This window comes from Rhinolophus ferrumequinum, assembly GCF_004115265.2.
Source record: "Rhinolophus ferrumequinum isolate MPI-CBG mRhiFer1 chromosome 5 unlocalized genomic scaffold, mRhiFer1_v1.p scaffold_110_arrow_ctg1, whole genome shotgun sequence".
Lineage (NCBI taxonomy): Eukaryota > Metazoa > Chordata > Mammalia > Chiroptera > Rhinolophidae > Rhinolophus > Rhinolophus ferrumequinum.
Window position 1 is genome coordinate 9,363,926 of NW_022680355.1, and position 13,565 is coordinate 9,377,490.

At 35.1% G+C, this 13,565-nt stretch overlaps 1 protein-coding gene across 1 annotated transcript in view; it reads right to left on the reverse strand.

Annotated features, from left to right (window-relative positions):
• ARHGAP21 (Rho GTPase activating protein 21) overlaps positions 1-13,565 on the reverse strand; it is a 95,233-nt gene that overhangs the window by 58,911 nt on the left and 22,757 nt on the right. The window contains 1 exon segment of the mRNA XM_033100824.1: positions 11,996-12,020. Coding sequence (XP_032956715.1) covers positions 11,996-12,020 — 25 coding nt within the window.

The window sequence follows — 13,565 nt, forward strand, 5'->3', positions numbered from 1 at the left end:
TTAATCAGAAGACCCTGGAGCTCATCTTTCCCATGTTTTCACACCTGTCTAATGGAAAAGAACAACATAAGTATATTGAAGTTAAGGTGCTACTAGCAACATACAGAATCACTTATCATCTCTGTGTGCATATATGTGTGAGTATGTGTATATAAATGTATGTGTGTATATATATAAGCTTATACATTCTTACATTAGGAAACACTGCCCTTAATAGCAAACTACAAATAACTTGGCGATTTTTTTTAACTTGGTGATTTTACTATAACTACATTGATAGATTTAAAGGTATTTTATTTTATTTATTTATTTTTAATTAAAGTTTATTGGGCTGACAGATTATTTAAAGTTATTTTAATAAGACAAATACATGAGCAGTATTTCATCCAATAAATCATCCAATAAAGTATCAACGTACTGGGAAATTGAGCAAGTATAAAGGAATGCTTAATTTATATTTGAAACATAGTGCATACACATATACACCTAGCTACTAGAAAATTACACCCCAAATACTATTAAGATCAATAATATAACACATGTCCCGGCTAGTGAACATGAGCTTCCATTTTAAGGGCTTCTCACCAAGCAGGCAGAAGAAAAAAGCCCAGTCCTGTCCAGTCAGGAATCTGTTAGGAGACTCTTCCCACACCTAGGAGTAAGGTAACTAGAAAAACTGCTCCCAGCAATCCAGGTCACATAATATCTTGGTACTATGCAAAGTGTGTGTGGGGGGTGGGGAATCAATCTCTGAGACATGGCTAGAAGCCACACTTTACATAAGATATGTAGTCCAAATCAAGTGATAGCCTGGCCTCTGGATAAAAGCAAATACCAATCCATCTGAAGAACAGCTTTTTCATCTTAGATCTCAAAGAATTTCCAGTAATAATTTTTGAAGGTCAACAAACACACAATTGTCAAACATACACAGCAAAAAACCTACTCTGAGCTCACACAGAAAGTACAGAAAAGAGAAACAAACCCACAAAGACTCCTGATAATGAAATTACCAGACAGATTATAAAACAACTCTGATTACCATATTTGAAGAAATTTGAAAAATAAGCCTAAAATTGTAAAGTGGGAGTTATAGGAAGAGATGGAGCATGTAGAACCCTAAAGAACTTCTAATAATCAAAATTTTAAAAAACAGTTAAGAAGAAAACTATTGGAATATATTGAAGAAATTATCTAGAATGCAGCTAAAAATAGAGACTTTAGGAGTGCCATGAGGGATAGAGTAAAAAAAAAAAAAAAAAATCTAAACTATGTTTAAATGAGACTCCAGAAGAATTAAAGAGAACACTGAGATACAGAAGGTCACATAACACCGTGTTTCCCTGAAAAAAAGACCTAGTCGTACCATCAGCTCTAAGGCGTCTTTTGGAGCAAAAATTAATATAAGACGTGGTATTATATTATATAAGACCCGGTCTTACATTGAAATAATTTTTGCTCCAAAAGACGCCGTAGAGCTGATGGTCCGGCTAGGTCTTATTTTGGGGGAAACATGATATATGAGGAGACGCTGGATGAAAATTTTCTAGAACTGGTGGTAGACATTCATCCACAGACACAAGAAGCTCAATGAATTCCAGACAAGAAAAATAAAAATAAATTCTCACCTGTACTCATCATATGAAATGGCCAAACACCAAAGATATAAAGAAAATCTTAACAGATATTTTCCAAGTTTGCCTTCAAAGAACCAATACATCAAAATATGACTTCTTACTAACAAGAAGCCAAAAGAGAGTGAAATGTTATCTTCAATCTGCTGGAAGAAAATACCAACCTAGAATTCCTGTAATAACAACAATATCTTTCAAAAATGAAGGCAAATCAAAGACCTTTCAGGAAAAAAACAAAACGAAAAGAACCGCAACACAGCGTAAAGTTGACATGTAGATAGGAGGGAGACAAGTAGAGTTAACATGTTCTGAGATCCTTATATTGTTTCAGAGGTGAATAAAATATTAATTGACATTAGACTTTAATAAACTTGTATATTATAATTTCTAGAAAAACCATTAAAGGAATGGCAATATCTTATTTACTCTCAAAAAGAGAAAAAAGAACTACAGGAAATTCAAACTAAAATAAACAGAAATTTCAAAATAAATTAGGAGCATAAACAATAAATATATAATTAATATTAAATTTAAATAGACAAAAATTTCCAAATCTAACTATGGGATTAAAGAAAATATATGTGAATCATGTATCGGACAGTGGCCTAGTATCCAGAATATTTAAAGAACACTTACAACTAAAAAACAAAAAGACAAACAATCCAATTAAAAAAATGGGCAAGGGACTTAAAGAGACGTGTCTGCAAAGAAAATACACAAATGACCAACAGCACATGAAAAGATACTCAACATCATTAGTTAGTAAGGAAATGGAAAGCAAAACCATGATGAGATACCACTTCATACTCCCTAGATTAGCTATAATACAGAAATGAAAAATAACAGGCATTGGTGAGAATGTGGAGAAAACTGGAACCATCAAACAATGCTGGTGGGAATGTAAAATTGTGCAGTTGCTGTGGAAAACAGTTTGGCAACTCCTTAAAATGTTAAACATATAATTAGCATATAACACAGCAATTCCACTCCTAGATATATACCCCGAAGACTTGAAAACAGGGACTTGTGTACACATGTTCATAGCCGCACTTATTACAATAGCCAAAAAGTGGAAAAGCCCAAATGTCCATCAATGGATGAACGGATAAGCACTGTGGTATATACATGCAATGGAATATTATTCAGCCATAAAAAGAAATAAAAGTACTGATACATGGCACCCACAGACAAACCTCAAAAGCATTACACTAATTAGAAGAAACCATACAAAAAAGGTTACTATTGTATGAGTCCATTTATATGAAATATCCAGAATAGGCAAGTCCAGAGGGACCAAAAACAGATTGGCGGTCGCCAAGGACTCGGGAGGGGAGGACAGCAAATGACTGCTTACTGATACTGGTTTCCTTTGGGGATGTCGAAAATGTTTTGGAACCAGACAGATGGTAGCTGCACAACATTTCACACATATCCTTTAATTCTGTACTAAATACCACTGAACTCTTCACTTTAAAACGGTGAATTTTATGTGAAGATTTCACCACTAAAAGAAATGTTTCTGAGATGGATCCATGATGCTATGTGTATTACACTTCAGGGCTTCACCACAATTTAGTTATCTATTCATGTGCTGATGAATACTTAGGTCGAATCCAGTGTTTACTTATTATGAATAAAGCAGCTAGGAACATGCCTATACAAATATTTTTCCAGTAAATGTTTCATTTATCTTTGGTAAATACCTAGGAGTGCCCTTATCATTTCATAAAAATAAGTGAAAGATAATACCAAAACAAGTTATATCAGCCATAAGGTGCATAGGCATCAAAAATATAACTGAATAAGGGCTGTGGGATGGCTCAGTTATTTACAGCGCGCGCTCTGAACAGCAGGGTTGCCGGTTTGATTCTCACATGGGCCAGTGAGCTACTAGATTGAAGACAAGGAGCTACAGCTGAGCTTCCGGAGGGGCAGCCAGATGGCTCAGTCGGTTAGAGCGCAAACTCTCAACCACAAGGTTGTCGGTTCAATTCCCGCATGGGATGGTGGGCTGCGCCCCCTGCAACTAAGATTGAAAACGGTGACTGGACTTGGAGCTGAGCTGCGGCCTCCACAACTAGATTGAACGACAATGACTTGGAGCTGATGGGCCCTGGAGAAACACACTGTTCCCCAATATTCCCCAATTAAAAAAAATATATATGTATATATAAATAAATATATAACTTTATATATTATTATATATAAATAATATATATAAATATATATATATAACTGAATCAAAGATGGAAATCAACTGCAAATATTAAAACAATGATGCTTTATCCTTAAGCTCAACAGACTTAAGCCAATAGGACATGTTCAATTACAAAGATAAAAAAGAAAATGGAGGAACAAGTATGAAATGCTAATACTATGTTAGCCAAAATTGTATCTGAAAGTTGAACTGGGGAATCTTTTAATACTCCTCCCTTTCAAGGAAACAGAACCCTATTTCTTATTCATTTTCAAGAATGAATTATGTGAGAGTAAAGAACTTTCTGAGAAGCCATGGAGGAAACACTGGAACCGACTGCCTGAGTTTGTTGTCCAACACTGCCACTTGCTAGTTATGTAAATGCTTCATGCCTCAGTTTCCTCATCTAAAAAATGGAAGTGATAATAACAGCCACCCCGGAAAGTTGTTGTTGTGAGGAAAGCTGCTGTTCCTGAGTTAATCCATGAAACGCCTTGTAACAAACACTGCCCGGCACACTATGAGCTAGCTGCCACTGCCACCCCCACTACCATCATTACCATCGTCGTCGTCATCGTCGTCATCATCATCTCTACTTCTTAAAATATCTTCAAACAATTTCAGACACCTGTGGTTATCCTACTGAACAGTACAGTACTCAAAGCTAATAAAAATATGCAACTAATTGGAATATTTACCTAACTACCAGGGAAACTCAAATAGCTTAAACTGTCAATACAGTTAAAAATGGATCCTAAGGGGTTCAGTTAATTCAAAGACATCAGAAGAGATCCATGGAGCTCAGTTAGTAACGCTACACTTTAGAAATAATGAAACACGCTTCTGACACCTTATTACCACATCAGAGACGTTAGACCTGCCAAAAATAAGAATATCTTCCTACAACAAATTTTCAGGCCCTTATTTTAGTGTTACACTAACTTGAGGAAATAGGTTTGCAATCTATTAATGAACATTAACGGCATAAAGTACATCCAATTTTCTCAGCTTTACAGAATTTAACTTTTCATTATAGTGAAGAATATTTGAGCTCTAAACATAGTGGTTGCTGTACACCTGCTATAAAATGATGAAATGGGCCAATTAGATTTCTCTCTCAGGAATTTGAAAGCATTATAATGAGAGAGAAAGGAAAAAAAGAGACCATAAGGGTTGTACCTTGTACAGGTCAGCTCTTGAGAAAATCATGTATCATCAAAATTAACTGTGAAAGTCACTTAAATCATCCTATGAATACCAGAGTCTGAGTCTCTGGAAGATCAAAAGCCAAGAGTTTTTTGCTGTTGTTACTGTTTGCATTTATTAGCTTTCTAGGTCTCAATTCTAATGTCTGTGGCTCTGTAGGTATCTTGATAGCTCTTGACTTTGAATTTGGAGATGCCCTGTTGGTTTTTAGAGTTAACACATCTTTCCTGAGGTGGCCTGAGGTTTCTATTTCTTGCCACTAAAAAAGCCTTGGTTATTAGAAAACACTGGGGCAACCAGTTCGGGAACCCTTCTCGTTCCAAGAGCTGTGACTCTGTACTCTTTACTTTTAATAAACTATCCTTTTTTACAAAAAAAAAAAGGAAAGAAAGAAAACTCTAAAGTAGGTTACAGCACTGTTAAATCAGTACTGTCAAATTCTGCAATCACAAAATACAAATTTTTACTACTGAGAAAACTTATAGAATTCTCAGTTACTTTTTTTTTTATTAACACGCTTGAATATAAATTTTAAAGCCAAAGTAGAAATTCAACAGTTATTTAAGCACCTAATAAAATGACATAACATTTTAGAACCTTGGAAATGTCCCTACAACTAAACTGAAAGAGAAGTTTTACTCATGGAAGAAGAAATAATAGTAATTAAAAACTTTATTCTTATTTTGATTACTTATGAGTTATTTTCTCCAGATATTTAAGGGACAACAGGAGGTCCACCATATACTAATTGTCCATAAGCAACTATTACCACCAAAAACTCTTTTTCTACCTTAATGGACTTCTTGTAAATGTTATTTGCATCACGGTACAGAACACTAACCAACAATAAAGAAAAATAAATTTTAGTATATATGCTGCCGAAGCGAGCACAAGAAAAATAAATTTTAAAATGTAAAAGAGTATACACATATAGGATACAAGAAACATAACAGATGGTAAGAAGAATAATCAGAAAATTAAGTGGCAAAGAGATTCCACTCTATTGCCAAAAGGAAAGAATACCAAAACAAAACCTTTCAACTGTTTCACAGAATTGTTGGCATTATAACAGGATCTCTTAGGAGTTTGAATAAAATTCTGGCAATTATTTTCTCCCCAGCGGCTCTAGGCTTTGACTCGGATCATTACACTGGAGGCTGGAATTCTATTTCATTAAGACAAAATTCACATAAAAGGATTTTGCAATCTCAATACATTTGAAAATAAGTTTTAAAAGGAAGTAAGACTATAAATAAAAACCATAACACTTAGCTGAATTAAAATAATATATGTAGTCTGTCTCTAAACAGGTTGCATTCTAAAAACTGACCTATAAAGAATTGTTCAGCAGTCAGAGGTTTCTTCACACAGAATATGCTCTGGTGGCTGATCAGTTTACTTGGAATGGTATTACGAGCACTGTACTTAAGCTAACCAGGCCTCTGTGGACTAGCCTGTGACCCCCATTACCAGCCGGGCCGACAAGAGGAAAACCTGGTCCTGGAAGCAAAGGCAGGCAGAGTGCTAGCAAGTCCTTCAACTCCTTGGCCTTTCCCAGTCCGCTGCTAGCCAGGTATTCAGACTTGAGGCACAAGTGATGGTTGCTCCTATGAGATGTTCAGGCCTCTAAACTTGGGATATCCCTGACTTTCATGTGACTTCTTTGTCCTTAGGTATTCACAAATATGGATCAAGTTTCCTTGTTTTTAACTTTCTTAAGGCAGAGAAATGTTAGAGTTAATTCCATAACATTCTAAATATGCCCTATATTTATCTACTAATTCCTGACCTTACATAAGTCAAACTATTTTTAAAAAGATATAATTAGAATGCTCCAATCAAAAGATAGGGTAGCTGAATGGATAAGAAAACAAGATCCTTACATATGCCTCTTACAAGGGACTCACTTCAGATCAAAAGGCACACAACACAGAGACTGAAACTAAAGGGATTGGAAAAAGATATTTCATGAAAATGGAAAGGAACAAACAAACAAAAAGCCGAGGTAGCAATACTTATACCTAACAAAACAGACTTTAAAACAAAGGCTATAAAAAGAAGGACCCAGTGATCCCACTTCTGGGTATTTATCTGAAGAAACCCAAAATGCTACTTTAAGGGAACGAGTGCATCCGTATGTTCATTGCAGCACTGTTTACAATGGCTAAGATGTGGAGGCAGCCTGGGTGTCTGTCAATGAACAAATGGATAGAGGAGGTGGTTCATATATACAGTGGAATATTGCTCATCCATAGAAGGGAATGAGTTCTTGCCATCTGTGGCGGCTTGGATGGACCTGGAAGGTACTGTGCTGAGTGGACTATGTCAGACAGAGAAACACAGATGCAATGTGATTTCACTTATCTGTGGAATCTAAAAAGCAAAATAAACAAACAAAACAGAAGTATACTCATAGATACAGAGAACATTTTGATAGTTGCCAGATGAGAGTGGGGTTGGGCGTGAGTGAGAAAGAGGAAGTGATTAAGAAATACAAATTGGTTGTTACAAAGTAGTTATGGTGATGTAGGGTACAGCATAAGGAATATAGTCAATAATACTGTAATAACTATGTATGGTGTCGGATGGGTACTAGATTTATTGGGGTGATAGATGGGAGGGGTTGGGAAGCAGGGTGAAAAAGGTGAAGGAATTAAGAAGTACAAATTAGTAGTTTCAAAATAGTCATGGGGATGTAAAGTAAAGCATAGGGAATATAGTCAGTAATATGGTAATATCTATGCATAGTGCAAAGATCAGTTCTTAAATTATAAATGTCTAACCATATGCTGTACACCTAAAATTAATATAAAATAATATTGTCAAAATAAAGTGTAAAAAAAGACATAACTATTTTTAAAACAAATTAAAGAAATGAAGGAGACTTAAAAAAGTCAACAAAAGTTAAGATGGCAGAGTTAAAAAAAGATGGACTTTAGAGTTAGACACCTGATTTCAAGACACACACCTCTGTCACTTAGCTGTGTGATCTTGGGCAATATTTTACATCTTTTTCACATCTTCTACAAAAGGGAGATATTTTCTCACATCGCACAGCATCTCAGTGAGGATAACAAAGAATAATAGCATATATTATGATGCCTGGTATAGATTAAGTCCTCAATCATATGATAATTTCTACTACTCTCTAATAAAATAAAAAACCAAGCAGTTCTCCTCCCAAGTATATTATAAAACAATGTTTTTAGGTACTTTCATGCCTTTCATATTCTTCCTAAGAAGAAAATGTATGGTTGTTCTGGACTTTATAAATGTCTTACTTTGATGAACCTTGCTGCTCAGCTTGAATTTGTATTTTTCTTATTTTAAAGCCTTAATTTCAATGTATCTATTTTACTTCTTCTATTATTCTTTAAAATTTCTGTTAACCTAGCTTATAATTATTGTCTCCCTCAGTCTATTAGGTTCCTAATGTTAACTTTTTGTTATATTTCAATTATTTACATTCTTTGTTGATTTTTTCTTTTAGCTATTTTTCCTTCTAGTGGTTATTATATTGCCTCTCTATTTTCTTAAAATGTAACCTTTCCCTTACTTATGATTATTCCTTCATTAACTACATGAAAGCCGGTAGAACAGCCAGATTAATTTAACCTCAAACTATAGCAGTAACTCCATTCAGATAGAAATTCAGTTGTAAGAGAAAATAATCATAAGAGATCACTGGATACGTGGTTTTGAATATCCATTCTTCTAAACAGTCTGAATACTGTCACTGTATCAAGCCAGACTCTCAGGAGCTGTACAGGTGGACCACACTGTATTAGGGTCTATCACTGTAACCAAGGGTTTCTCAACAGCGGCACCATTCACGTTTTGGGTTGAATAACTCTTTGTTGTGGGGTGCTGTCCTGTGCACTGTAGGATGTCCAGCGGCATCTCTGGCCTCTACCTGCTAATGCCAGTAGCACAGGACCCTGCCCCCAACTGTGACTGACAACCAAATATGTCTACAGATGTTGCCAAGTGTCCCCTGGGGAGCAAAACCGTGGGGTTTTGAGATCAGTTTATATTAAGAGATTTGTTAAATAACAGCCATACGAAGAATGGTATTAAGGGTATTATCTATTGTATTACTCTTTACTCTTTGTTTTCCATTATGAGGGCAATTGGAGAAATTTGTTTCCGACTTTAGTGTAAACAGGATGTTGTTTTATAATGAATAGTGTGAATCCTTAACTAATCATATTTTCATTATTTCTTTTGGCCACTGGAAAAGCTCAAAAGCAAATTTACAGTCTATCTTTGATAAAAATGTAGCATCTACAGCACACATTTATGTGTACTAAATCTCCCGAATGTCAGTTTAACTCATTTTTTTTACCATGAACTTTTGAACCTTATTTTTCATCTTACTGTGATACATGTAATTCAGCACGTGGAGACAATCTTTTTTTGAATGAGATTAGGTATAAATTAATAAATAAAATAGGTTTTAAACTGTAATCTTCCCTGGTAGATCACAGGCTTCAGTCTCATTTTATCACGCCTCTCCAAATCCCCTTGGGTTAAACCTGGATCTTCTAGCTTTCCCTTACAAATGTTTTGAGTCTATTCTCTCCAGTCAAAGCATATAACTAAATCCATTCACTCAGTGAGCTATCTCAGATATATAATCATCTGTGTAAAGTTTTCTATGTCCTTCTACATTTATTAGAAGTATATTTCTACCCGTGGAGACCACAACACGACGAGCGTGAAATTCATCAGCACATCATTCTGTAGGATGACAGGGAGAGACAGGAGCCACAGCCTCTTTCCTCTTGCTGATGCTGGTTTTGAAGCTTTCCTTTTCCCCACTAATGCCTATTTATAATCCATGCCAAGCAACATTTGGAATTCATCCTTAACTCTAGTGCATGACAGATGGTGACGCAGGAGTGCCCCATCTTGCACCACAGTGACAACTATGAAGGGTTCTACCTGGCCCTATATTGTCAGATTACTTTTGATAGTGCTGAAAGGGACCCTGTCCTCTCATTTGAACCCTTAAGATAACCATTCCAAGACCTCAAATGAGATATGGGTATTACAAAGGTTCATCAGCAGGTGAATGGATAAACGATTGGTGGTATGTCATACAAGGGAAAACTACTCAGCGTAAAAGACAGTACTGTTAGTTCCTATACACACAAAATGGTGAATCTCAAAAACATTACACCAAGGGAAAGGCACACAAGAGGACATATTCCATTCCTAAGAAATTCTAGAAGAGGCCTAACTAATCTGTCGTTAGCGATTCCTTGGGCCAGGGAAGTTCTGACAGGAAAAAGGCACCAGGGAACTTTATGGAATGACAGAGGTTCTTTTTGGTGTCATATCTTGATTGGAATGGTGGTTTCACGATTTATGCATTATCAAAATAATATACACTTAAAATAGGTGCAAATTATTCTTGCTAAAAATGTATAACTTCAAACTAATGATGAGAAAACATCAGACAAACCCAACTGAAGGACATTCTATACAATAACTGACCAGTACTCTTCAAAAGTATCAAGGGCATGAAACATAGGAAAGAAGAAGCATTGTCACAGACTGGGGGAGACTAAGGGGACATGAAAACTGAATGCAATGAGAAATCCTGGAACAGGAAAAGAACGCTAGTAGAAAAACTGGTAAAATCCAAATAAAGTCTGTAGTTTAGGTAATAGTATCATACCAAAGCTAATTTCTTAGCGTTGTTAATTGTACCGTGGTTATGTAAGTTTTCAACATTAGGGGAAGTTGAATGAAGGATATACAAAAACTCTCTGTACTGTTTTGGTAACTTTTGTAAAAGTCTAAAATTATCTAAAAATAAAAGTTTTTAAAATGGGTGCATTTTATTGTGTGTAAATTTTAACTCATTAAAATTCATATAAAATTAAAACAAAAGAAAATGGGAGTTATTAAGACCTAACCCTATCTCCAGCATGATTCTCCTTTTAAGAGTTGGATTTAATGTTTAAATCCAACAGTAAGACTAACTACAAGAACCAAAACTCTCTACTTTTCAATATTTGAGTCAATAAATTGGGTAGATAAAACATACAACATTTCTTACCTAAAAGAACCACTAAATTTAAAAGACTACTAATTGAATAAAAATCTCAGAATTACTGTCCTCAGAACCATATATCCCCCCATAAACACTAATATATAATTAACAATAAAATCATCACATCTTCAAATTATGATACAATGAATTCAGAAAATTTTGAAATCTACAGTAAAAATATTTAATTTCTATGACTGTCACATCTAAGAACTGTTATATACAAGGTCAGACAATTAAGTTCACGAATTTGTTGCAAGATGTTGCTAACCTGTTTTGATATCAGAGGGATTATTCATTATGAATTTGTACTAACTGGAGAAACAGTTAACCAAGTTTACCATTTGCAGGTGCTGAAAAGGCTGCATGAAAAAGTTAAGCGAAAACGACCTGACCTTTTCGCCAACAATTCATGGCTCTTGCATCACAACAATGCACCAGCTCACATGGCACTGTCTGTGAGGGAGTTTTGAGCCAGTAAACAAATAACTGTATTGGAACACCCTCCCTACTCACCTGATCTGGCCCCAATGACTTCTTTCTTTACCCAAAGATAAAGGAAATATTAGGAGGAAGACATTTTGATGACATTCAAGACATCAAGGGTAATATGACAACAGCTCTGATGGCCATTCCAGAAAAAGAGTTCCAAAATTGCTTTGAAGGGTGGACTAGGCACTGGCATTGGTGCATAGCTTCCCAAGGGGAGTACTTAGGAGGTGATCGTAGTGATATTCAGCAATGAGCTATGTAGCACTTTTTCTAGGATGAGTTCACTAACTTAATTGTCAGGACTTGTATTTGGGTTCTAGAAGCTATACCATCTCATTTAATATTAAAGAACAGAAAGACTTAAATAGAAAAATAATTAAGAGAAAAATTAAAACTTTTAGAGCATACCTCCTTTGTTGCCATTTTCTTCATCCTACAAAATAAAAAAATGTATATCCATATATGAATACATATTTATAAACCATAGTGAAATCACAGCAAGACTCAGTGTAATTCAAATTGCCCTCCCCAGAACGTGCCAACTACAATCTCATTAACAGCGTCTCTTGCCAGGGGCTGAAACCTTCATAAACAGAGATGGGAAGTCTGTGAGCGAAGCCAATTTCAAGGGAGGACATCAGGAGTTCAGTTTTCAACACTGAGTGTGAGATGTCTGATAGAGATACCCAACTGGAGGCTATCAAAGTAGGCATCTGGAGAGATGAACCTAGAACTTGGGAGAGAGGGCCAGGCCGGTCATCACTTACTGTACTCTAACAAAATGTGCCTTTAGGGGTTGCTACAGGACCTAGAACTGTCTTTATATAAATTGACTGGCTCCCAATTGCTACCTATTTAACGTCTTGTATTCAATTTTGAGGTTTATCTATTTGGTTGCTTTTCACTGTTATCAGGCTGTCCTTGCTCCCGTGCTATCCACCTTTGGCTGGGAAATTAGAAAAGCAACTTTGAAAAACTTGTATAAAAATATATTTATTCAAATTATTTGTTGAGCCCCTATCATACAAAAGCTACAATGTACTATAGAAAGAAAAAAAGACATTTAATGAAGAAGAGCTGATAATTTATTATATAACTTTTGACCTTTACTTTAGCTGTCTCATATATATAGTTTTTTTTTTTTTTTTTTTTCTGGTTATAAGCTCAGTTCTGACACTGGTAAGGTTGCCAGCTAAGTGACATAATAAATACCTTGTTGTATTAATTTCACATTTTTTAAAAGCTATACATTATTATTATTTTCTTAAATCCTTCAAAGTGAATGGACAGAATTTCATAATTAAAAAGGAAAAGATTTCAATATACATTTGCCATGTAAAACTCACAAGACTGAGACCTATGTGCAAGAACATCTGTGTTAAATAACAGCATTAACAGCTCAAGTTTACTGAGCAATTACTATATGCTAATTCCCGTAATAAGTGTTTTACATGTATTATGTCATTTAATCAACACAACAACCTGTGAGAAAGGTGTCTGTTAGGTGACTTATCCAAGGTCACAGAGCTAACAAGGGGCAGACGTAGAACTCAAACCTAGGTTATTTTGACTCTTAATGACTATGCTGTTAACAAAATTATATGGTGGTACTAACATTTCTAGAAATATTTTCCAATAATAAAACTACTGCATTTTTAACCTGTGTATGGTAAAATTACCTTATGAAAATTGTACTATCTATATGTTCATCATGCCCCAAAGCCTTTGTTCAAAACAAAACAAAAAGACAAATATAAATTCAGTCTTAATATGTAATTAAAGGGACTCTTAAATATCAAATGTTTTCACATATACTTCATACATAAGTAATACTATTTTAGACATTTTAAGATAAAGGAGATTCTTAGGGAATCCGGTTCAGCAGTTTTATGGACATTTCAGGAAACCCAAACTGGTAAATTTTAATTCCAAAGGTAACAATTACTCATAATTCTTAAAAACTACTGAGCACTTGAAA